Genomic DNA, 25,120 nt, shown 5'->3' on the forward strand with positions numbered 1-25,120 from the left:
GTCAGACAGAATGTTACCTTAACAAGAAAGAGCTTCCTAAAGATCAAAGGATTGCTGTTTGTTTTATTTGCTTAAGTAACCAGTACTTTCACTTTAAGGGATTCGGTGGCTATTTGAAGGAGGCTAGGAGGTCCCCATTGCCCAACCCCCACCAAGATAAAGGCTTCCCACCCCTCACATTGAGAGCTGGGAACTTTACTTATTGACACTAAAAATATATTCTTCGTGTTTAGAATGGAATGCTGAGATTTGATTGAAGACAGTACATGAATCAAGTGAATGGCATTTGGGGGGCATGTCTTTCAATCTTATTTAGAAGTTTTGGGGAAAGATCATCTTTTGAACTTGCCTTTTGTGTGTGTGTGTGGCCATATGTCATCATTGTAGCACTAAGGAGGTACTCTATGACTATCATGAAATGCAATGCTTCCGAGTGCAATGCACCTCTTATATTGTTGATTTTAATGCTAGCTTCAATAAAGGAGAGAAGAAATGGGCTTTAGAGCATGAATGTCTTTTTTTCCTCTAAGTACCTTCAGATTTGGGTTTTCAGTCAGCGATACTAAGTCATTTGTGGACTGACATGTGAGAACAGGATGAGATGGAAATACATTCTCAGTTCACTTGGTGGTGGCCTGTAAGAGGTGTGTTTGTGTAATGGTGGTCCCTCCTTCTGAGGCCACTGTGATCAGCCAAAGCAACCTTAGATGGTGCAGTATCCGGTTGCTCCCAGTCTGCTATCAGGTGAACACTACAAATGCTGCATAAACAGCACTCAAAGAGAAACGATAGCTCTTTTCATTTGTCTATGTGCCCCTCCAAACAGCTTCAAAATCTTTGCTACTTTTTCCGAAAACTTTCAACCAATACTTATTTTGCATGTGGCTAGATCGTGATTTCTGTGGTTTTTTAAAGGGCACTGTGGCTGAATTTTCTACCCAGGAACTATAGCTGAAGAAGGAATTCTTAGGGCCTGGACTCCATCTTAGGCCTGTTCATGCTGATCATGCTCGGCCACCTTTCCAATGGACTCTGAGCTCTGTGTTTAGTGCCTATGAAAACAACAATAGAAGGATAAGACCCCCTCAAGACAGGGGAACCTTGAAGATCATATCTAGGTTACTCATAGCCTAAGAGAAAACATACACTAATCACCCCTTCCTCCAGACAGGCCATAAATTTTTCTGTATCTATCGGAGTGTAACCTCGGGTTTATTGATTACTGGCTAACTGTTTGACTGTTGGAGCACATGAGCACATAGCACGTGAATGATGGGGTTATTGGGATTGTATTTTCCTTGGTCTACGTAAGTCTCAAAGAATTTGGAGTGGTGGGTTCAGACATGTACACATAGGGTATAAAAGGTTTTCACAAATGCTGGTCAGGGTCCTTGGCTAAGAGGAGACTCTGCCTTGGGCCCACCGGTGTGATAAACTGCACTCCACTATCTGCATTGTCCTTCTGAGTGAGTTTGTTTCCCAGAACGCGTGGCTACAACATAGCAAAATGCTGAGCTTGAGCTCTAGAACCTGACAAACTGATTCTGTCACTGACTTAACGACAGTCAGTGCAGTGAAGGTTTCTAAGTCTTAATTTGCTCATTTGCAAAATGGCAATTATTAATAATGTTTAATTTGAAAGGTCTGAACACAGGTAGAGGTCTCAACACATGGTCTGGCATTACGTGGGAACTGTTTTAAGGAAGGATATGTATCCAAGACCCTAAATCAATTACCAGAAGCCAAGTCAATTACCAGAAGGTTGAGGGAATCTCACACCATCTTTTATTTTTGCTTTTTGGCCACGCCATTCAGTCAACCAGGGATCAAACCCACACCTGTTGCAGTGGAAGAAGAGTCTTAACCACCGGATCTCCAGGGAAGTTCCCCACACCACCCCTCTTTTCACCTTGGTTCCTTTCTGTTACCATCTCACGGAATGATCTGGAGGTTCTTCTCAGTAGGATGTTCCTCAGCAGGCAGTCCACAAGCTCATGCTGTGAGGGTGGAAGGAAGAAAGTCCTGAAGCAAAGACAGCGACCCTGACAAATGCAGAAAGGACAGAATATTCATGCTGAAGAGGGTTTTTGGTTGTTGTTGGTTCAATCATTCTTCAGAACCCTACATAGTATTGAATTTAACTGCAGTGTGCAACAACTATCCCAGGACTCCAGGAAATCTTACAGAAAACAAATCCTCTCACGGTTGGGAGAGCCATAATGCAAACATTCCAAACATCAGATACTCCCCAAATCATGGTTTAGGAATGCACTGAGTCAGCAAATTACTTTGTTTTGCTTAGTTTACTCTAATGGGCGGTAGTATGGCAGAATGGTGAAGCGAGGAAGCGCGATTGTTAAAACAGTTTTAAAAATTATTTCATGGTATTGTTACCAATAATTGCTTGATTGTTGGTTGACACCTATTAACTACAAACCCATCAGAACTGGAAAGGTAGACCGTATGTATAAGAGATAATAAAAGCAAGTTTTAAAAGTACTGAGGACAGGGCAGGGGGCTAGTACTTTTAAAAGGGAGGAAATAAGACTCATTATTTGGGGTAGGCTAATTGTTATGTCAGGTTTTCAAGAGAGTTGTTTTGGTTTGCAGAAGGACTTGAGTTTGGATCCTATCAAATAAAGGCTTTTATTTAAGTTTCCAAATGACTGAATAAGTGATTTTTTAAACCCTTCATTTCATCCACAGCATGATGAACAAGAATACTTGGACCGAGTCCACGGTGCTTTTCCTAATGTTGATCTCACAGCTCCTTTTCAATTCTGGATTCAGAGAAGTTCTAGCCTAAGTGTGGCTGACTCAATAAAGTTAGATGGCTCTGTGGGCTCTGCTGTATCTCTGCTGGAATGTTTTTATAGTCACATCCTCAATTGCAAAATTACTGATGAGTAGACACTTGTAGCTCTAATCCCGTAACTTTACCACAAAAATAGAATTTCGGACTCTTTCAATATGAACATTATCTAGAGAAAACTCTATCCAGGTCTTCCCTGACAAGTTACATGATTCAGTGCTTTGTTTCTATAAGCTAAAGTTAGAAACTCAAAAGTGACTCACTTTTCTTTTTTGCATGCATCTAAGTGAACAAGGAAGTCACACTGCTTCTGGTGTTGCTTTCTTTACAAGGAAAAAAAAAAAAAACTTGCTCCTTCTTGAGCATCCTTTTTAGGTCAGCAATTTTGAAGTGCAGGACTTATTGGTGTCCAAGCGGAAAGGGCTGATGCTCTGATTTATCACGACTCCCTCTGAGTGGAGTTCTTCCATGGCTGGAGAAAGGAAAACATTTGTTGTACTAATACTGAATGTGCTTCCTGTGTAAAATAACCTTTAACTCTGTGGAGATCCCCCATTTTAATGACTGGGATATAGTAGAAATAGAAGGAAATCCAAATGCCCCAGTAGCAGCCACTCTCCTCCCTGGTAGGTCAGGCAGCAACCCTCTGAGGGACAGAAATGGTTGCTTTGGAAGCATTCAAGGCTTCTCTTTCTCTTATTTTAAGATATGACCATATTGATTGTTTAAAAATGTGTGTGAATTCTGACCCTTTAAGGAGCCTGGGCTATGTCAATCAGGGGGAATGAGGTGGGTAGACTGGGCATTTACACATTTGTCGTGGCGATGGGAGGGACTCTTGTCAACTGGAGAACCAATTCTCAAACCCAAGCCAGACTGCAGCTTCCTGCATCTCCCTATCCTCATGATACAAATATGATTGAGTCTACTCAGTCTACCTCAGCTCTACTGCTCAGGGTGACTGCTCTGAGCACTGAAACGATTCTTCCCACATAGAACCTGAAACAGGATTCCCTACACTGAATGAGGTGAAAACCTTGGGAGTAATCAACTAAAGAAACAAGCTTTTCAAGCATATTTGAGTTTTTGCAGTGAAGTTGTTTAGTCGCTAAGTTGTGTCTGACTCTTTGCAACCCCATGGACTATAGCTCACCAGGCTCCTCTGCCCATGGAAATTCCCAGACAAGAATACTGGAGTGGATTGCCATTTCTTTCTCCAGAGGATCTTCCCACACCAGGGATCGAACCTGCATCTCCTGCACTTGCACGCAGGTTTTTTTACCACTGAGCCACCAGGGAAGCCCTTTGCAGTACAGTAGAGGCCAGCTCTTTAGGAGCTGTGAGAAAATGTCTGTGATAGGGAAGAGAGGTTAAACACACACTTTCGGAGCTTCCCCAGACTGTAGGCTCTGTGTGTGTGCCCTCGTGCAGCACAAGATCACGTTCTGTCCCAGAAAGCCACACCTGAATAATGCAGTCAGCATTCTTAGAATGCATTTAGCAGTGGATGAATAGGAGCGCTTTCCACAGGTCAATCAGTGGCGTCTTTGCTTCTGGCTGGCTTGCAGATTGCTCCTTCTTAAGACATGTCTTCTTTTTAAAAGACAGCTGAGCTGGCTGGAAGACAGAAGAGTAAAGACAATCAGCTGTTGTGACCTCTCTATCATTCTCTATCTCACTCTCTCCTTCCTCTTCTTTCCTGCTTACACTTGCAACTCCTTCAGGCCAGATTTTCTGATTAACCTTGATTTTCATTTCTTTTGCCTCCTCCTTCCTAAGAATGAATGATATATTTCAAACATAATGACTCAAGAAGCATGTATGTCTCATATGTCTTTGAACGCATTTCTGGTTCCTAAGAATTAACTTAGGAACCAGAGTTCAGTTCAGTTCAGTCGCTCAGTCGTGTCTGACTCTTTGCAACCTTATGGACGGCAGCACGCCAGGCTTCCCTTGTGGTACTTGTCCAGTTAAGTCTGACAAGCTATGGCATAGTAGAAGAAACACTGTCTGGTACTTTTAGTAGGTATTTGATATTAGTTTGTCTTTTTAAAAATTGATCTGTAGGTCAGCTACAGGTTTTTGATTAAAAAGAAAATTCTTAAATCAAATTTATCAATATTTTCAAAGACAAACAGACTTCTTCACACACGATTCAATATGACCAGTAGTTGTTTGAAATGTTACTGAGCACTTACTCTGTTACAGTGCTTGTTGCACTTCAAAGAGAAATAAAGGATCATGTTCTGATTAAGATTAATTTTGGATGCAACTGAGTAACTGACTAAAGAACAAACATTAAGCAAAAAGGCGATTATTTCCTTCCTATACGTGAAGACTGGTGGTGATGGTGATTTAGTGACCAAGTCGTGTCTGACTCGTGCATACCCATGGACTGTAGCCTGCCAGGCTCTTCTGTCCACAGGATCTCCCAGGCAAGAATCCTGGAGTGGGTTGCCATTTCCTTCTCCAAGCATGAAGCCTAGAAGTAGGCAATTCAGTGCTTGGTGAGGTTATTAAGGACTTAGATTCTTTCTCTTCTACTTCTTCATTCTTGTGTTTGTAATCTCATGATTTCAAGATGATTCTCACAGGTCCAGATCTCATAACTGTGTTCAAATGAGGTGGTGGCTGAGGGAGGAAGGACAGGTCAGGTAAATGTGACTTTTTTTAGGAGTGTCATCCCTGTTCGAGCAAACTCCAGGAGACCGTGAAGGACAGGGAACCCTGGCATGCTGCAGTCCATAAGGCTGCAAAGAGTTGGACATGACTTAGTGACTGAACAACAACAACTCCTGTTTTATCACAGAAATATGCCCAACAAATTCAAGGCATGATAAGTAAAAAGGCACATTCATACCAAGGTACTTTGTGGTCAAAGATAAAGAAAAAAATCTTAAAAGCAGTCAGAGGGAGAAATTGATTATGCACAGGGGAAAAACAGACTTTGGGCACACTTATCAAAAGCAACATGGATTTCAGAAAGCACTGGAATAGTACCTTCAAAATGCAGAGAGAAAGTAACTGACAACCGAATTTTCTATAACCAACAAACTATCTTTCAAGAATACTGGTGGAATAAAAACATTTTCCGACAGACTCAGAGAAATTTATACAGGATATACTTTAGGATGAAGAAAACTCATAGCAGAAAGGTGAGAGATTCCAAACAGTGAAGAAAATGATGAATACATGGATAAATCTATAAAATAACTGTGTTAAATAACAATGATGCTTAATTATAAGGTTTGGAAATAATATAGAATCAAAATGCTAGCAGAAAAAAAATGGCATATAAGTAGGAAGGAGATAATAGGAATAAGGCATTCAAAGGTCTGTACTTTGTTCAAGAGGGTAAAACACTGACTAACTGAAGACATTAAATTACACATTTGATTAATTACACACCTTACTAAATTACACGTACACACTATGTACATTAAAATTCTAGGACATCTCACAAAATATTAAAAAAAGGTAATAAGCGCTGAACTAATAAAGGGAAAACAGAGTTAAGAGAAAAAAATTTTAAAATTAAGCTTAATCTAAGAAAAATTCAAGATTTAAAAAATGTAGGAAAAGTAAGAGTTAACAGAATTCATAACATAAGATGGTAGAGATGGAATACAAGCTGAAAGACTACTACAGTGTTCCTAAAGTAAGATGAAAGCTCCCAAAAGATGGTGAATGAGATTTACAGACGAAAAAGCTGAAAAAAAAAGGAGAGGCACATGTGCAAACAAGTGCAACAATGTGCTACAGCTGCACTCAAACAAGTATGCGTATGTTATGGGGCACGAAGGATCCCTTCTGCCTGAAGCGGGGAGAATGGGGCAGTGGAGCAAGTCAGGCAAGACTTCACAGAGGAGGTGATGCTGACCTGAGATGGTCCAACAGAGCATGCCAGAAAGAGGGGAGAGCAAGAATAAAAGTGCAGGGGCATGAAAGCAATGACATTTTCAGAGAATTCGAAGTAATCTAATATGACTGAAGTAAAGGATTTAAGAATGAGGTTAGCAGTCAGATCACAGAAGGCCTGTTTGCCATTGGACAGAGGCTGGAATTAATCCTGGAGGCCAGGAATGAGGAGCAAGTGAAGCGCTTTGAGGAGGGAAGTCACAGATTTGAATTTTAGGACACAAAATATCTGACAGCAGCAGAGAAGATGGTCTGGAATAAGGCAAGGAGTTCTTCTTGTGGCTCAGGCAACGGGTAATTATTTGTTAACTATGATACCCTATTTCTCATGAGATTTCACTGTGGTATTTGAGAAATAATACTTTCCTTTCTCACTGACATAAAGACATCTTAAGCCAAATGATAAACAAGGTCTTTTTTTCCCCTGTAAACTCTAATGTGTAAACTTAGTTGTACACTCTAATAAATGGAGTGAGGCTGAATAGCCTTTGGCATCAATCCCAGAGACTAAAACAGTGAGAAAACAACAAAACATGGAACATAATATCTATCCATAAATTCAATAGGTCTATGGCGCATTTTAAGAGTTATGATTTCCCTGGCAAAGCACCAAAAAAACGTACCTTCAAAAATTACTCAGAACAGCCACTTGGCATCCAACCACACTGACAGAATGAAAAATGTTGAGTAAAGAGCCTACGTGTAATTCTCCATTCTTGAAGAAGTAAAGGAAGGGTGTTTTCTAAGGCTTCAGAATGACATATTTTACTAAATAATAACATGGCCATGAAAAAAGCCAAGAGGAAACTTCCCAGCTCACGTAGAAAATGGAGTCACTCTATTTTCTTTAAAACGACAAACATATTCTGTCTTAGAATGTCTCAGAGCCCATGTGTTCACAGTGGTTAACTCTGTTCTCCATTCCCTTTTTTTCCCCTTATATTGTTATCTAATTTTCTACAATGAGCATGCATTGCTTCTAGAAGGAAAGAGAGTCAAACCAGTCATACAATCAGAGTGACTTAGGCTGTGTTTTTCAGCGTTTAGATTCTAAATCAGCTTTTAGATTCTAAATAAGATTAATATAAACTGCTTCTGAGATAATCTTCTAGTGTGCTTTGAATATATGCAGATTTTCTCTCAAATTTTTGTCCTCAGGGGATAAATTTTCCAATTTTCAAAAATATTAAAACTTCCCCTCTCAGTTATTCATGACAGTGGAGGGGACCACTGACACTATTATCCAAAACCAGCATCTAAACAGAAAACACTAGGCATGCAGGCATAATATCTCAGGCTTTGTAAGGCACTGCACAATGTTTGTTGGCAGATATATCTTCAGAATTAAAATTTCTAGTTACTATTAAAATGATTCTATGCTCCTACATGTAGACTGGCAAATGAAGGGTAAAAGAAACAGGTCTAAAATTTTAAATTCTTTGCATATAACCTACCAGCTGTATGCTCCACAGGCAAATAAATAGACTCTCCATGCTGAAAATATAAACCGTTTCCTAAAAATACAGACTCGGAGCTTCCCAGATGGCTCGAAGGTCAAGGATCTGCCTACAATGCAGGAGACACGGGTTCGATTCCTGGCTCAGAAGATCCCCTGGAGGAGGGCATGGCAACCCATTCCAGTATTCTTGCCTGGCAAACCGCATGGACAGAGGAGGCTGGTGGGCTACAGTCCATGGGGTCGCAAAGAGTCAGACATGACTGAGTGACTGAGCACACATACACCCAAGGTAAAAATTCAAAAAGTAAAGGGGAACTTCCTTGGTGGTCCAGTGGTTGGGACTTTGTGCCTCCGATGCAGGGGGCACAGGTTTGATTCCCTGGTCAGGGAGCAAACATCCCACGTGCCTCACAACACAGCCAAAACAAACAAACCACACATACCTGAGACAGGGCTGTGAAAGCAAGGAAAATGGAATGCTAACTTCAGTTGTTCCTGAGGCAATGCAGATGTCAGAGAAAACACCTGGATTCCAAAGAGTCCACTCTAGTATTATCAAAACCCAGCTTTTCATAAGCAGAGGATACTCTTTAAAAGTAGCTCTAACTGAAATCATAGCAAAATGTTTCAGAGGAAATATGAAACACCCACCTCTGAGGGTTAAAGGGTCTGTCAAATAAACCTGATGTAACATACTCCATCTCTTAACATTTATAAAGGGACTTGCAAAGAAGGATGTGTAAATAGGATTTATCTTAAATTAAGCACACTGGACCTTTCCCAACACTGTCAGAATTCAGACAGTTTAAAGAGGAGCTGGAGATACTCTTCATAATCTGGAAGTTATTTTATGGTCCTCTGAAACATAATAACTTTCTTCTTAGTTGAAATTTGTACCACCCTTGCCAATTGCAGGGGAGCAATTTCTGAAATTTATACTTAATACAACAGTTCTAAGTTTACCTTAGATGTTTACCAAGGGAAACATCTAATGTTTACCAAGGGAACATTTCATGCAAAGATGGGCACAATAAAAGACAGAAATGGTATGGACCTAATAGAAGCAGAAGATATTAAGAAGAGGTGGCAAGAATACACAGAACTATACAAAAAAGATCTTCATGACTCAGATAATCACGATGGTGTGATCACTCACCTAGAGCCAGACATCCTGGAATGCAAAGTTGGCCTTAGGAAGCATCACTGTGTACAAAAGCTAGTGGAGGTGATGGAATTCCAGTTAAGTGAAGTCGCTCAGTCATGTCCGACTCTGGCGACCCCATGGACTGTAGCCTACCAGGCTCCTCCTTCCATGCGATTCTCCAGGCAAGAGTACTGGAGTGGGTTGCCATTTCCTTCTCCAGGGGATCTTCCCAACCCAGGGACCAAACCCGAGTCTCCTGCATTCCAGGCAGACGCTTTAACCTCTGAGCCACCAGGGAAGTCCCGGAATTCCAGTTGAGCTATTTCAAATCCTAAAAGATGATACTGTGAAAGTGTGCTCAATATGCCAGCAAATTTGGAAAACTCAGCAGTGGCCACAGGACTGGAAAAGGTCACTTTTCATTCCAATCCCTAAGAAAGGCTATACCAAAGAATGCTCAAACTACTGCACAACTGCACTCATCTCAGATGCTAGCAAAGTAATGCTCAAAATTCTCCAAGCCAGGCTTCAACAGTATGTGAACCGTGAACTTCCAAATGTTCAAGTTGGATTTAGAAAAGGCAGAGAAAACAGAGATCAAATTGCCAACATCCAGTGGATCATCGAAAGAGCAAGAGTTCCAGAAATACCTCTACTTCTGCTTTACTGACTATGTCAAAGCCTTTGACTGTATGGACCGCAATGAACTCTGGAAAATTCTTCAAGAGATGGAAATATCAGACCACCTGACCTGCCTCCTGAGAAATGTGTATGTAGCTCAGGAAGCAAAGTTAGAACTGGACATGGAACAACAGACTTGTTCCAAATAGGAAAAGGAGTACGTCAAGGCTGTATACTGTCACTCTGCCTATTTAACTTATATGCAGAGTACATCATGAGAAACGCTGGGCTGGATGAAGCAAAGCTGGAATCAAGATTGCCAGGAGAAATATCAATAACCTCAGATATACAGGTGACACCACCCTTACAGCAGAAAGTGAAGAACTAAACAGCCTTTTGATGAAAGTGAAAGACGAGAGTGAAAAAGTTGGTTTAAAACTCAACATTCAGAAAACTAAGATCATGGCATCTGGTCCCATCACTTCATGGCAAATAGATGGGGAAACAGTGGAAACAGTGACAGACTATTTTTGGGGGCTCCAAAATCACTGCAGATGGTGACTGCAGCCATGAAATTAAAAGATGCTTGCTCCTTGGAAGGAAAGCTATGACCAACCTAGACAGCATATTAAAAAGTAGACACATTACTTTGCCAATAAAGGTCCAGGTAGTCAAAGCTATGGTTTTGCCAGTAGTCATGTATGGCTGTGAGAGCTGGACAATAAAGAAAGCTGAGTGCTGAAAAATTGATGCTTTTGAACTGTGGTGTTGGAGAAGACTCTTAAGAGTCCCCTGGATTGCAGGGAGATAAAACAAGTCCATCCTATTCATTGGAAGGACTGATGCTGAAGCTGAAACTCCAATCCTTTGGCCACCTGATGTGAAGAGCTGACTCATTTGAAAAGACCCTGATGCTGGGAAAGATTGAGGGCAGGAGGAGAAGGGGACGACAGAGGATGAGACGGTTGGATGGCATCATCGACTCAATGGACGAGTTTGAGTAAACCTCGGGAGTTGCTGATGGACAGGGAGACCTGGTGTGCTGTGGTCCATGGGGTCGCAAAGCGTTGGACACAACTGAGCGACTGAACTGAAGTTTTACCTACCTTGGAAAGAATATGTTTTTTTAACTTCTTCCATGAATTGCTTTCCCTCCTTTCTCTCTCAGACAATGAAGAGCTCACTCTTCTACCTTAAATGCTGAGGGAAAACATCGCTACGGCACCAAGCCTTGCACCAGCCTCTCCCCAAATCCCCCCATTCTGAATTCAAAGCTCAAAAGAATCCACCTGGCTGAGAAGTGTCTTGAGAGGCTGGGAGGGAGAAAGGATAAGCAAGCCCAGCCAGAATTTGCAGCTGGAGGCAATGAGAAGGCTGGGCACAACACACACATACACACACACACTGTGGCTCCTGATGTCAGCTGATAGCAGAATTGTAGAGACTGTGGTAGGATGGCAGTTTTTGTTGAGTCCAGTCCTGAGGGAAGGGGCATAATTGGAACCAGACAAGGATTTAGGGTCTTGGCTTATAGTGCTGAGCTTTCAGGTTGGGCTCCAGGTGCAGAAGGGTGATTCTGGAAACTTCTCCAAACCTACTTCCAGCCTACTTCCCAACCATATTAGTCAGTCTTACCTCTTAGGCACAAGTATCCATTTATGCGTTCCTCCCCTCCACTTTTCATTTAATAAACATTAGTGGGTGCTTTCTACAATGCAGACAGGACACTTTGTAAGACATGACCCCCAACTGCAGGAGTCTGTGGGAAACAGTCTGAGTGCCAGAGATTATGGTAAAGTGTGTATAGGCTGCATGAGGGCAGAAAGGAGAGAAACTGACATCTCTACTCAGGTACTCCTCAGCTACTGTGGCCCTGAAAACATGCAACCAAGACTTCCTGGTACATTTTACTCCGCTCCAAGTTATCTGCACATCTTAGCGCTGGCTGAAACCTAGCTTTCGCAGATGCCACTGTCCTCAAAAGCTGATCCAGTGGTGTCTGCTCGCTCTTCCACTTGCCACAAGGGAAACCCAAGAACACTGGAGTGGGTAGCCTCTCTCCTCCAGCAGATTTTCCCGACCCAGAAATTGAACCGGGGTCTCCTGCATTGCAGGCGAATTTTTAAAAGCTGAGCTACCAGGGAAACCCAAATAAAAGCCCTCAATTAGCTTAGCTGTCACCCTGGCCACCGCCAAAAGCTCCTCTACTGCTGTAGCGAGGACCCACAACCAGCCGGTTCATTTCTCTATTTCTAGCCTCGGCCCAGGGTTCTAAACACAGGACGCCGTCGATACGTGATTTAAATTTTAAAAAAGCAAAAGAAACTGGGAAAACCTTGGGGTTCCAGGTTTGGTGCAGACTAATCACTCATCCCACCTGGGCCTTGCTTATCCTTATGAAAAAAAAAAATGTCATTTTTACCTCAGAGATTTTGTACTGACGGGGCGACGCACCTGGCAAAGCACACTGCCCCTCCCCCGGCGGTCGGGGTTGCTGACGAAGAGAGCAGAGGCCCGAGCCCCCCCTCCCCGCCCTCCGCCAAGCCTCACAGCGCCCTTGGCCCCAGGTCCCTCGGGACCTCAAGCGTGGGAGCCCCGGCCCCGCGCGGCTCCCTCCAGGCGCCCCGCGCCCTCCTTCCTTCCTTCGCCCGGACGGACGCACTTCCGGCGGATGTTGGGGGGGCCAGCCCGGAAACGGAAGTGAGCGGCGGGGCCGGTTGACCGTCAAGGGGAGAACGTCTGTACGCCGAGCGAGTCGAAGATGGTAAGTGAGAGCCCCCCTCCCGACCCCGAGCGACCCGAGTGGCCGGCGGGCTCGGGTCGGTGGCCGCAGGAGTAACCCGCCGCCTTCCTGCCCGTCCCCCCGGCAGCGGCGGGAGGAGGAGGAAGCCCGCCTCTCCCGCCATGATCTGTTGAGTCATGGGGTTCGGGGGTACTCGTGGCCGTCCGGGCTGGGCTCCGGCGCTGGTACCGGGAGCCGCGCCTCGGCTTCCTCCTCTCTCACCTCTTCTTCTCTCTTCCCACCCCCTAGATCCCCCAGCCGACCCCGACCTGAGTCTCTTCCTGGAGTCGGCGCCGAGCTGGCAAGGGCAAACCCGAAAGTTGCGGCGGTCTTGGGGTGGGGGCACCGCCCGTTAGTCCTCCTCCGAGGGGCGAACCCTTGAGAGTCGCGTCGAGCAAACTTCTCACCCGCCCCTCGACCCTCGGAACCGCCTGGATGACAAACCCACAACTATGAGTTGGCTTTCCATCACTCTGCTTTTACTTTGCCAACGTTTTGGCGAGTTTGTAGCATGCCAGGCTTTGGAGGGGGTAAAATTAGATACTTGTTACTCCCCATATGTTAGCGTTGTTAGTGGAGTCCTCCTCCTCCCCCACCCCTTCTCTTTTTTTCCTCTTAACTTAAAAAAGTTTGATATTCGGGAGAGATTTCCTGAATTGTCATTGCCCGTGACTCTTACTACCAGTCCAAATCTAGAAAGCTTCTTTCTGTTGGTGAATGGGTTCCCTTGTAGCTCAATCGTAAAGAATCGGCTCGCAGTGCAGGAGACCCAGGTTCGATCCCTGGGTCGGGAACATCCCTGGAAAAGGGAATGACAACCCACTCCAGTATCCTTGCCTAGAAAATCTCATGGACACAGGATCCTGGTGGGCTGCAGTCCATGGGGTCCCAAAGAGTTGGGCATGACTGAGCAACTAACACTTACTTCTGTTGGTGAATACTGTTGAACATAGAAAAGAGGTTTTATAAACACTCAGAGGGACTTCCCTGGTGGTCCAGTGGCTAAGACTCTTGGTGTTACCCATGTAGGGGCTGGGGGTTCTTCCATCCCTGGTTAGGGAACTAGATGCCATATGCTGCAACTAAGAGTTTGCATGGTGCACCTAAAGATCCCACATGCTGCAACTAAGAGCTGGCACAGCTAAATAAAATTTTTAAAGACACTCTGAAATAACTAGTGTTAACTTTGCATAGATTTGCTCCCCTCTGCTACTTTCTTAGAAACATCATGTACTGATTGCGATATTTACAGAAGGGAATTGGCAAAGTGATAATGGGTAGAACCCGGAGATCACAATCCCCCTTTTCTTTGTGCCTAGAAGAGACTTTTCTTGTGTCGCTTTACAATAAAGCAGTCTGGGAGGAGGGAACTGTGCATGTAGGAAATAACATTTGGGAAGGTACAGTCATACAACTCTAGTCCTGTAAGGAGTTCAGATACCTGGAAGGATGAGTAGGCAGGGCCAGAAAGGTTCCGTTCCTTCATCACAGGCACCTGTTAGGTTAGTGACGGACACTAGATTCCAGCTTCTTTTCCTAATTGACTGTGACTTCTGTTCAGGGGAGTTGAAACCTGTTGTGCAGGTTCTTGAGTTCCAGGTTTTGGGCCTTGGACATTGTTTTTCAGACAAGGCATTGACGAGTGAGTGAAAGATTTTTTTTTTGTTTGTTTTTTGGTTTTCTCCCAGCATTGTTGGAGGAGATTGCATGTCAAGCAGACTTTGCTGTGTAGAACTGGATAATGGAGGAGTCTGCGGGCAGCAAGACCCAGTAGAGTGCTCTTAAAGTTATCCAGGTGTGAGAGCCTGGACGCGATTAGTAGATGGGAGAAACCCTGGACAAACTACAATACCTGACCATAGTGAAATGCACGAATTGAAGTAAAACAGCAATTTAAAAAGCTAATTTCTCAGAGTAGTTTCTCCTAGGAGAGTATAGACTGAACGCCAAACTGCTTGTAGCTTTTTGACATTTTTCTTCAGGATTGCAAGGATGTTGTATTTAGCGCTGCTGCTGCTGCTAAGTCGCTGCAGTCATGTCCAACTCTGTGCTAGTTTAAATTCAGCATCTTGTGTTTTACCTGTTGTAACGTTTGAGACATTTTTATTATGCATGTTTATTCTCTCTCCATTAGACTAAGCCCTAGACGCCAGATATGTATCTTCAGCATCTAGTAGAGTACCTGCCACATAGTAGATATAAATATTTGGTGAATAAATTATAGTGTAAATGAGTAGGGTGACAATACACAAGTACCACATATACTGTGAATCTTAGCATTTTGTTTCTTTTTATTTAGGCCAGCCTGATTAAGTGCGTTTATTTTTCACAGGTAGCACCCTCTTAAGGGAACCAAACGCTTTCTGAGATTCCCTTTTTTCCTTAGCTTCTGTGACCACTCTCTTCTAGCTCTTCTGTCCATTCTTAATTCCATTTTCCTTGTTCTTTGTCCTTAAGGAATGGTATTCCCAGGATTCTGTCCTCAACTTTTTTCATTCTGTGCTCATCATTCCAACGTAAAGAAAGGATCTTCCCAGTGAAAGTAAATCTGATCATGATCAGGTGCTCAAATTTAGAACAAAATCTTAATTTCTTTGCATATTTAAGCCTTTTCATTTTTTCTTTTCACCAGCCTTTCTTTCTGCCCTACTCAGACATATAGTTAGCTGATCATCTCAAACCACTTGTGGCTTGTTCATTTATATTTTTATACCTTTACCCATGTTCTTGTTTTCCTGGAATGCCTTTCAGTCTCAGAGCACTCAGCTCAGGAATCCTTCCTGCCCCAAATTCCAGATTATTCACTGAACCTTGTGCATCCCTCTACGTGATACTGAGGCTCATAGTAATGACCTAGACTATAGTCTTAGAGGGCAGAGACCTTATCTTTTCTCAGATGCTTAAACAGTATTTTTACATAGAGGTTCAGTATGAGTTGTTAACATTTTTAAAATATATAATAGTGTTGTTTTTTAATTTAATTTAATTTTTTTTAATTTTAATTTTTACTTTATTTTACTTTACAATACTGTATTGGGTTTGCCATACATTGACATGAATCCACCATGGGGGTACATGAGTTCCCAAACATGAACCCCCCCTCCCCCCTCCCACCTATAATAGTGTTTTTTATTTGTGTTGTAGAATGCCAGAGGACTTGGATCTCAGCTAAAGGACAGTATTCCAGTTACTGAGCTGTCGGCAAGTGGACCTTTTGAAAGTCAAGATCTTCTTCGAAAAGGGTATGTAGGGGAGTTGTGACTTTGTTATAATAAGTGAATTATTTTTCACAATATTCTTTAAATCTTTTGATAAGCCATAAATATGTATTTAATTTATAAGATAGCAAGTAGTGTACTTTAGACTAAAGGGAGGGAGGAGAGGAAGCATGAATGTTTCTATAGTGGAAGAAGCATTTTAGCAGAATACCAGGTTCCCAAGAAAGTGTGTCCTCCTAGGAGAGATTACCTGGCAGCACAATTTGGTGGGATTCCTCTTTTTGCTTCTGATAACTTGGAGAGCCCTTTGTTCTTCATCTTATTAACCAAGGTAAATTGGGAGTAGTTCACTTTTCTTTGGGAGATGCTAGAACATAGCAGTAAAAATCATGGGCTCTGGGTTTTGGTCATGACTCTGCTATTTATTAGATGTGTGTCCATGGGCAGTTTAACTTAACTGTTCTGTCTCTCATTGCCCTCACCTATGAGATAAGGCTAGTAATAGCATCTGTCTTATTTTGAAGAATAAATGAGCTAATCCCTGGAAAATACTTAGACCAATATGTGACATTAGTAAGCAGTAAGTAAGTATTAGCTGCTCTTGTTTTTCATTTCTAGTTATAGCACAGTTACACCACTTCCCTTTATGTTTTCCTTTACGTTTTTATATGTTTAGGTCTCATTTTCTGGTACTGGTCCTTTTTCTTGGCAGATGGTTTTTTCTGTTTAGTCAAATATCCTCCCCACTGTGTACATACTGTGTTTTGAATTGTATATTTACTTGGAAGGTATTTAGTCATAGAATGTCATTCTAATATTGGTCTCTGGAAGCTGACATAATGCCTCATTGTTGTCTTTCCGTTTTGTAGTGAAAGATGCAGTATATTGCCTTTGGAATTGGAGATATAATTTGATTTATAGTATAATCAAATTCATAAGCTAGCCAGTAACCGAGTCCTGATGATTTGGTTTTGGGTTTTGGTCCGTTCCCCCCACTCCCACCACACATACACAAAATGCTCCTTTTTCTTCTCAGATTGTAAGATTACCATGAGCAGGACCATTTTCAAATTCTACTTATGGGTAATGCTTTGTACAAAGACAGTATTCAATAAATACTGATGTTGCAGGATTTCTAAGGTTTCTTTCAGCTCTTAAATCCTGGTTTGGAGAATAAGATGGTGATGTTTATGTAGAGAGAATGATAGAGACCCGTGGCCCGGTTCTAGCTATGTGTCACCTAATGTAGTACTTCGCATATAGTAGGTAGTTGGTAAATCTCAAACACGTTTTTCAGTATGTATTTATCAAAAATATATTAACTATTGAATATGCATTAGATATGAGCAGGAGAGATGTAGATACTTTATGTAATAAAAGAATCACATCATCAGAGTAATAGTAGTACACACACTATTAAATTTCTCCAGATACAGAGCGTCACTTAACACCACTTTTTGGAGGGTTCTCCCCAGTTTATTGAGTTCTTGACCTCCAGGATCTATAATAGATATATTTACAACAATATATAGAATGCTTGATTTTTTTCCCTCTTAGTGTAGTTCTGTGAATTATATATGTATTAATTCCCACAGTCACCACCATAGTCAGCATACAGAATAGTTTGTTCATCCCCCTCAAGCTCCCTGTGCCATTTCATTGTATGACAGCACTGATAGATAATTGTGAGCTCTAGGTATTGAGTGATCTGTAACCTCCCTTTTAAATGTTTATTTTCAGTTTCTCTTGTGTGAAAAATGAACTTCTACCCAGTCATCCTCTTGAATTATCAGAAAAAAATGTGAGTATGTTACCTGTGTTTTTATTTTTACCCTCTGGTAGAAAAATGATGTTAGTAATACCTGATTAAAACAATTCTGGTGTTGAGCATTTGACTATAAAGAACATGAAGCCTTGTTTTCAATATCCTATGGAATAGGCTTTGGTTCACTAAAGCTCCCTTTCTACACCTTTGTCTTTTTTATGGACATTTCTAGAGGTTGGTCCACCTCTCCATTCCTCTCATAATATTTCCTCATTTGGTGATCTTTTTTTTTCTTTTATATTTTTCCCCTGCCATTTTTGCTGTTGATATCCAAGCCCGTCCCTCCAGCCTTGGATCTTTCTTTCAGGCCCTTCATCTCCGAGTTACTGCTAGGCACAGGACATACACAGATGGATGTGACGTCATCCCCATCCTTTAGGGGCTGAAAATTTATTTTTTTTTTTTTTAATTTTTTTTTTGATGTGGACCCTTTTTAAAGTGTTTTATTGAATTTGTTGCAATACTGCTTCTGCTTTATGTTTTGATTTTTTGGCCTTGAGGCATGTGAAATCTTAGTTCCCCAGCCAGGGATCGAACCCACACCCCCCGCACTGGAAGGCAGAGTCTTAGCCACTAGACCATCGGGGAAGTTCGGGGCTGAAAATTTAATGGGAAGATAAGCAGTGGATTGGGACTACCTGAAGCATTGTAGAGGACCACAGATGAAGCAGCCAACCTATGGGAGGCTTTCTAGAAGAGGGGACATTTGAACAGTTTTAGACCATATTAGTCAGTTAAATAGGTAGAGAAAGGTCACTCCCAAAGGTAGGACATGTATAGATGTCCTGAAGACCACCTAAAGGTTCTGTGTATGTGTGTGTCACATGGATGTCAGTGGTTACTGTTTTGAAAGCAGAATGTCACATTTAAAATTATGTGTTGTCTTTGTAGTTCCAGCTCAACCAAGATAAGATGAACTTCTCCACATTGAGAAACATCCAGGGTCTTTTTGCACCACTAAAACTGCAGATGGAATTCAAGGCAGTGCAGCAGGTGGGTTTCCAGGTGTCAGTTTGCATGCATCCCATTTGTGTGCTGAATTGATTGGGAGGAGTCTTCTATCTGGTAAAAGCTGTACAAACCTCACCTTCTCTTCTGGCCTGCAGCCTCTTCTACTTTCCCCCTGTTAGGATATGACCTCCATTCCTACTTCATGGAGAAAAGCAGCTTTGAAATGGGAAACCCGTTTGATTAGAGGCTCAGTGTCTGGATATTTACAGGCATCCACTTTTATATTTCTCTCCTTTTGAGGAATTACTTTGAATTTGTGATGCCTCTAGGAATATCCAAGTGGAGGTGTCCAGTGGACAGTTTGTATATCGCTGAATACACATGTTGCTCAGGAAGAAAATGTCCTTCAGGTGTTTAAGAACTGTCCCCCATCTGTGCTCTAGATTCTGTCATAACACACTGCATTGATTCCGGTGACTGCTGGATAGCTAACAGCAGAAAAATGGAAAATTTGGTTTGGCTGCATTAAAGTTTGTTGAGTAAGTGCCAGTGACTGCCATACTTTACAGCACACTGTGCTGCAGGTGTGAGGGAAAGGTGCTGCTGTCCTGTGTCACAGGTCTTGAACCAGGGTGAGACAGATCAGGTAACTAGGCAAGGCTGTTGGGTTGGTGAGTACTGAAAGCAGTTTGAACCTCTGAATCTATAGCCCATGCTTTCTGCACTATACTTAGGTACTGGTCTGCAGTATGAGTGAAAGTCATCCAGTCATGTCCGACTCTCTGTGACCCCATGGACTATACAGACCATGGAACTCTAGAGGCCAGAATATCGGAGTGGGCAGCCTTTCCCTTCTCCAGGACATCTTCCCAACCCAGGGATCGAACGCAGGTCTCCCGCATTGCAGGCGGATTCTTTACCAGCTGAGCCACAAGGGAACCCCAGTCTGCAATATATGTATTTAGTAATTGGAAAATGTAGATAGCACTAGTTCAGAATGGCACTGTAGTTTTTAAAAGCCCACAGATGCCTTTGATCTTCATCTCTAGTTATCACTACTGTTTTAAAGGGTCATGACTTGTATTTGTGCTATGAGCATTACAGAACAACATACAAAATGAATAATCAGTTTAGTAAGTGAAGTAATACTCTCAGTGCATTTCTTCAGAATTTCTTCAAGAATTTGATTGTCCCATGTTTTTTAGAAACAAAGCATGATGTTAGACTCGAGAATGTTGTGTTTCATTGCATGGTATGCTTTGGTTTTCCTGGACAGATGCAAAGGTCCCAAATAGTGTGCGGACCTGATGGGATGATTAAGTATGAGTAAAAGCTTTCAATTTCAGTGTCTATATTTTGAATAAGGTTATGAAGAATTAAAAATTTGGGTCTAAAATATGGGCTTATCATTCCTCTCCTCCCCCCCTAGTTAAATAGATATTTTATTTAGTTTGTGAATTTTGCAAATAATGAAGACACTGAAATGTGATCATGTATGTTTTTTCCTCTCTACTATTTCTAAGTTTGCTCTTTTATACTTTTCCTGAAGGTTCAGCGTCTTCCGTTTCTTCCAAGCTCAAACCTTTCACTGGATATTTTGAGGGGTAATGATGAGACTATTGGATTTGAAGATATTCTTAATGGTAAGTGTCATTCCACACCTTTTTCAGGAGCCCCAGTAATGTACAAGGCAACAGCAGCAAATGAAACCTACAGTGTCTTTGTCATCATGTAGCTATAGTTGATTAAATTTACTTGTGTTTATTCACTGAAATAAGATAAAATTTAATGGTAATAACTGTTCTTTAACTGGTTTTAAAAGTGAAAGATGTCTGTGGCGTTCTGAGATTATAGTCCTTTCAGGCAACCATTGACAGTCATTGATTTCATGTCCTGAGGATAAAGTCTGATGTGTGAGTCCAGTATGATATTCTTAGGGCAGCTTAAACAAGGATTGTTGTTGCAGTATTCAAAATATTTGTGGGATATAACCAGCTTTAAAAACACCTAGAAAAAAATGAAAGTTTTCTTCAAAAATACCCTCCTTGTCCTCCTAGATGTGTTTCTGTAGATGGTGAATACTAAAGAAAAAAATGTTAACAAGTTTCTCTGGATGATTGTATTATGTTTGAGGTCAATGACTTTTAATTAAGAACATGTAGCATCCTGTTTTTTTCTGGTTCTGAGGAAAGAGACCAAATACAGTTCTGTCCAGTATCGCCTGTGCTCATTGTGCCCCAGCAGTTCAGGAAAAACAGAATAATGAAGCGGGATTATACTAGTTTTGCTTGGCTGCCGATGTTTAGTAAGAAGTGCTGTGGACACAGCAAAAGTCTCATGAGCCTCTTCTGTGAGGGCATTTTTTGAGTGCAGGAAACCTCGGATTCTTAAGCTTTTACATTTAGTCCTCATTTAAAACAGGTAAGGTGAACAGCTAGGCCTTGCCTTAGCTGTTGCTTCTGCTCTGAATACTTTCCCCTCACTTCTCAAGTCCCAGTTTAAACGCCACCCCTTCACAGAGGCCTTCCTTGACTGCGCAGTCTAATGTGCTCCCAGTCACCTTGTCACTTCACTTTAATTCTTTGCATATCACTCTTCTGGTATTTTCTTGTTTCTTAATTGTTTTCCCAACTTAAATACAGGCCCCAGGAGAGTTGGGGGCTTTGTCTTGTTCACTCTTGGGTCCCCAGGGCCTCCTAAGGTGCCTGGTTTGTGCTGAGTGAGAAAAGCTCTGGCTCACCACTTTCTCCTCATCATCTTTGATACAGAAGGAATTTTAAAGTCTACAGTGAGGGAGTACTGTGTTAATCTAAGTCCAATGTGAAGACTATTAAACTGGGATGAAAATCCATGTTTTTTTGAAGTATTGGAGGTGATAAAGGTTTTGCTTGCTTGCTCATCAGAGAAGTGCTTGGCCAACAAAAATCTGCATGTTGTATTATAAGGAAGGGAAGACAATGTGAGACTTTTTCCTAATGCTGAATGTGGTCTTCTGTTTACTCCCTTCCTGTCACTTGAAGATGAGGAAACAAACTGACCAAGGTGTCTATTCCTGCCTGGGAGGACCCTCCACGGGCTGGGGCTTGCTCACCAGCACAGGGTGTGCTGTCTTCTAGGGCAAGCGTTTTATCAAATCAAAAAGCTTAGACAAGCAGTTTCAAGGAAGGTTGGCATTATATAAATGAGGATATTCTTTCTTTAAAAATTGAGAACATCACAGCCGAGAGTCACGTTCTCCATGATTAATTACCCCCAACCCATCTCCTTCCTTCCCTGTTTGGCTGCTGCTTTTAGTTAGTGGATGTCCTTCTAGACTTTCCATATAAAAAGAAGATACTTGTCATTGCTTAGTATTTATCTTTTAACACAGTTGGTTTTGTACTGTGTGTATCTCACAGGAGGAATGCTGCATCAGCACCTGTGTTGAGGGGTGCATGCTTCTCTCATTAACACGAAGCACTGCTTCAGCAGACACCTTTATTCTTTGTACTCCTGTGTAAACATACCTTTGGGTTTTGGATGCCCCTTGTATACATAGTCCTCTACTCTGTTAATAATTGTAGCAAACTCTTGTATATCTAACCATTTATTAATAATTATAACAGTATCAGCTGTTGTTGAGGCTACTATGTTGTGTGACAAGTGGCCAGAGTCAGGATTCCTGAACTGATAATGACACAGTCATCTCCAGTCTCAGGAGGTCCAGTGAGGAAATATCCAAATCGATTTGTTCTTGATAATCATTATTTTAATGATTATTTAACAAACTGATTTTACAGTTTAATTCATTGGGTATCCTGTTTCTTGTTCTGTGTGGAGGAGTAGAGGGCAAAAAAGAAAACGCTCTATTTGTTTGTAGGAAGCTTGCTGTTGGTATTCATTTTTTCTTAGGTGCATTATCAAAGTTAAAGTAAGACTTTTGTCTGACTCATCAGTACAGACGAGAGAAGATTCCTAAGGTTTTTTTACTCTAGGATTCTGGTTTGTGTGTATATGTGTTTGCAACAGAGCACAGAATGATAGAAATGAAATTGTAGATTGCATTAAGGATTGCTTAATCTCTTAGCGATTGTTCCTAGACTCAACTTGGAAGCCACTGGAAAATTTAAGAACTTTGAAACATGAGAACTTTTTCAATCTATATTTTCTTTTAAAATCAACTGAATTGAGGTATAGTCAATATACAGTGGAATGCATCTGTTTTACAGTGTCCAATCTGTTAATTTTAGTAAATGTGTGCGGCTGTGGAACTGTCTCCTCAATCAAGATATAAAATGTTTTCATCATCCCTCAAAAGTTTCCTTGGTCCTTTTGCAGTCAGCTCCTCCACCCTTGGCCTCAGGCGGCCAGCCGTATATTTTCTGCCACTTTATATTTGTTTTGCCTAATTTAAATTTTCATGTGAGTGGAATCAGAGAATTTATCTTTTTTTGAGACCCTTTAACATGTTTATTTTTGTTTCTTTTCAGACCCATCACAAAGTGAACTAATGGGAGAACCGCATTTGATGGTTGAATATAAACTTGGCTTACTGTAATGCCGTGTGCTGTTCATGGAAGTGGAGGGGCTGCGTCTTGTTTATAGTTGTCTTTTTCCTATAATTTGATGTGCACAACATTAAAAGTACTGATACATGAGAAGTGTTGCCTAAACATCTCATCATTTGAAATTATTTGGGTCATTGCTTTATGTGATAATTAAAAGCACTCAAGGGAGTTGGTTTTAAAACTTCTTATTTATATGAAAACAGCTTTCTAGGTCTTTAAAGAAATGTTACTAATTAGTATTATAAAACTATGCACAGGTTCCAAATCAGCCTATTTTCTAGTTATTCCATAAATTTAATTTTGAGTAGTTTTGAGCCTGCAACCTTTATAATTGCATCTTTTAGAATAAACATCTATAATTGATTTCAGGGGCAACATTTCAAAGTAAGGACAGAACAAGACTATTAGATTTTACCTTGTTTCAATATAGTCCATTAATACTCAAAAGAATAATGCTTGGTTTGTTGATGCTACATTAGAATTATAGGTATATTCTTTGATTCTTTCAGGTTTTTTATTTTGGTCTTATCTTTAAACTGAAAACTTAAACACCCAGGAGATATCAGTTTTAAACTATAGTATTGCATAGATTTATGTATCACAAGATGTTTAAAAACATAAGATCATTCATGTACATAGACATGCTATCCGTGAACAAATTCCGTGATAGTTTGTTTAAAAAGAAATCTTCCCTATGGTGGTTTGTTCTTAATGTATTTTTTATGAACCTAGTTTACAGAAATTAAAGATTATCTGTTTCTCAGGAACGTTTTTATTGTGTGAGTCACTGATGTATGACTGAAGGCAGTGTTCCCCTCCGCTCTCGGAGGTGGGGGCGGGTCATTGAACAACATCGATGGGAGGTCTAGGTTGTCACCACTCCGGGGAAGGGTTTCCAGCTGGCATCTGGTGCTTGGAGGCCAGGGATACTGCTGAATATTGTAGAGTAAAGACTGCTCCTGACTGTCGAGATCAAGTGTAAAACTGTTTGCCAGCACAGTCTTTGCCACCCCACTTTACACTTAAATTATGAGAAAATATAGAAATAATGAAGGTTCACTTGTTTCTAAACGTGTTCTCTTTCAGCTAATTGTAAACAAAAGTTGGAGATTTCTGTACCTTAGTTGAAGAATCTTAGATACCTTTCCTGACCAGTAGAGGGTACTATGAAATTAATGAACACAGTCTAAATGGTAAAGCTGATGCTTTAAACACAGAAATGGACATAAGTGCCTATTTTCTGAAGGTCATTTGCTTCCTACCCCCTGCCCCCCACCCCTTCCTCTTTAACCTTCTTTGTGTTTATGCCAATGATCCTCATCCCTGGGTGTGTGTAAAATCACCTGGAAATTTTAGGGGAAAATGTTTATATCAGTCTGAATCTCAGTCCCAGTAGGACAAGTCTGGGGTGGATCCCAGGAAGTCTGCTTACTTTTGAAAAGCTCTCTGATTTATATGCTTGCTTTCCTTTCTTTGCTTGTTTCTGCCTTTATATTAATGACATTTGTCAGCACTGGTTAATTCTTCGGGTGTACCCCAGTGCTGAAATAATTGCTACTATTTCTTAGTCTTTGCAGTCCCTAGTTTTTACCTGGAGTTACGATAATTTGGGTTCCCTCAAGAGTAAACTGCAGGTTCCTCTGAGTTAACTTTGCTTAGGTGTCAGGCTCTTCAGTTAGGCTTTTTTTTTTTTTTTTTTCAGATGCTGTGATTTTTCTTAAGGAATCAGTTTAGTATTTGAGGTGTCTTAACAATAGTTCACAGGTTGCTGCCTGATTAAAATTAATTTTATTAACACTAAAATAAAATTCACAATAAAAGATACTTAATGAGACTAGGATGT

The 25,120-nt window shown here is 41.3% G+C and overlaps 1 protein-coding gene and 1 long non-coding RNA gene across 4 annotated transcripts; one reads left to right on the forward strand and one right to left on the reverse strand.

Annotated features, from left to right (window-relative positions):
- Positions 1,748-12,609, reverse strand: LOC102188230. 2 transcript variants are annotated; one of them, XR_001296349.2, is made up of 4 exons: positions 12,377-12,609; positions 4,277-4,429; positions 3,076-3,284; positions 1,748-2,042 (listed from the first exon to the last, which is right to left on the reverse strand). It is a non-coding gene; the product is annotated as an uncharacterized LOC102188230 (long non-coding RNA). The 2 variants fall into 2 exon arrangements; XR_001296350.2 differs by having other exon boundaries at positions 12,409-12,498.
- On the forward strand, positions 12,541-24,044 carry POMP (proteasome maturation protein). 2 transcript variants are annotated; one of them, XM_018056602.1, is made up of 6 exons: positions 12,541-12,718; positions 15,881-15,978; positions 17,695-17,755; positions 18,671-18,772; positions 20,280-20,373; positions 23,200-24,040. In XM_018056602.1, the coding sequence occupies exons 1-6, from the start codon at positions 12,716-12,718 to the stop codon at positions 23,265-23,267; spliced, it is 426 nt and encodes a 141-aa protein (XP_017912091.1). In that variant the 5' UTR covers positions 12,541-12,715; the 3' UTR covers positions 23,268-24,040. The 2 variants fall into 2 exon arrangements, with proteins under 2 accessions (XP_017912091.1, XP_017912090.1); XM_018056601.1 differs by lacking the exon at positions 12,541-12,718 and adding an exon at positions 13,138-13,266 and having other exon boundaries at positions 23,200-24,044.

This window comes from Capra hircus, chromosome 12, assembly GCF_001704415.2.
Source record: "Capra hircus breed San Clemente chromosome 12, ASM170441v1, whole genome shotgun sequence".
NCBI lineage: Eukaryota > Metazoa > Chordata > Mammalia > Artiodactyla > Bovidae > Capra > Capra hircus.

Coding starts and splice junctions, on each gene's coding strand:
- POMP (XM_018056601.1), top strand. CDS start 13,189: ATGAGTTGGCTTTCCATCACTCTGCTTTTACTTTGCCAACGTTTTGGC. Junction 13,267..15,880: donor CATGCCAGGCTTTGGAGGGG/GTAAAATTAGAT, acceptor TTTGTGTTGTAG/AATGCCAGAGGACTTGGATC. Junction 18,773..20,279: donor AATTCAAGGCAGTGCAGCAG/GTGGGTTTCCAG, acceptor CTTTTCCTGAAG/GTTCAGCGTCTTCCGTTTCT.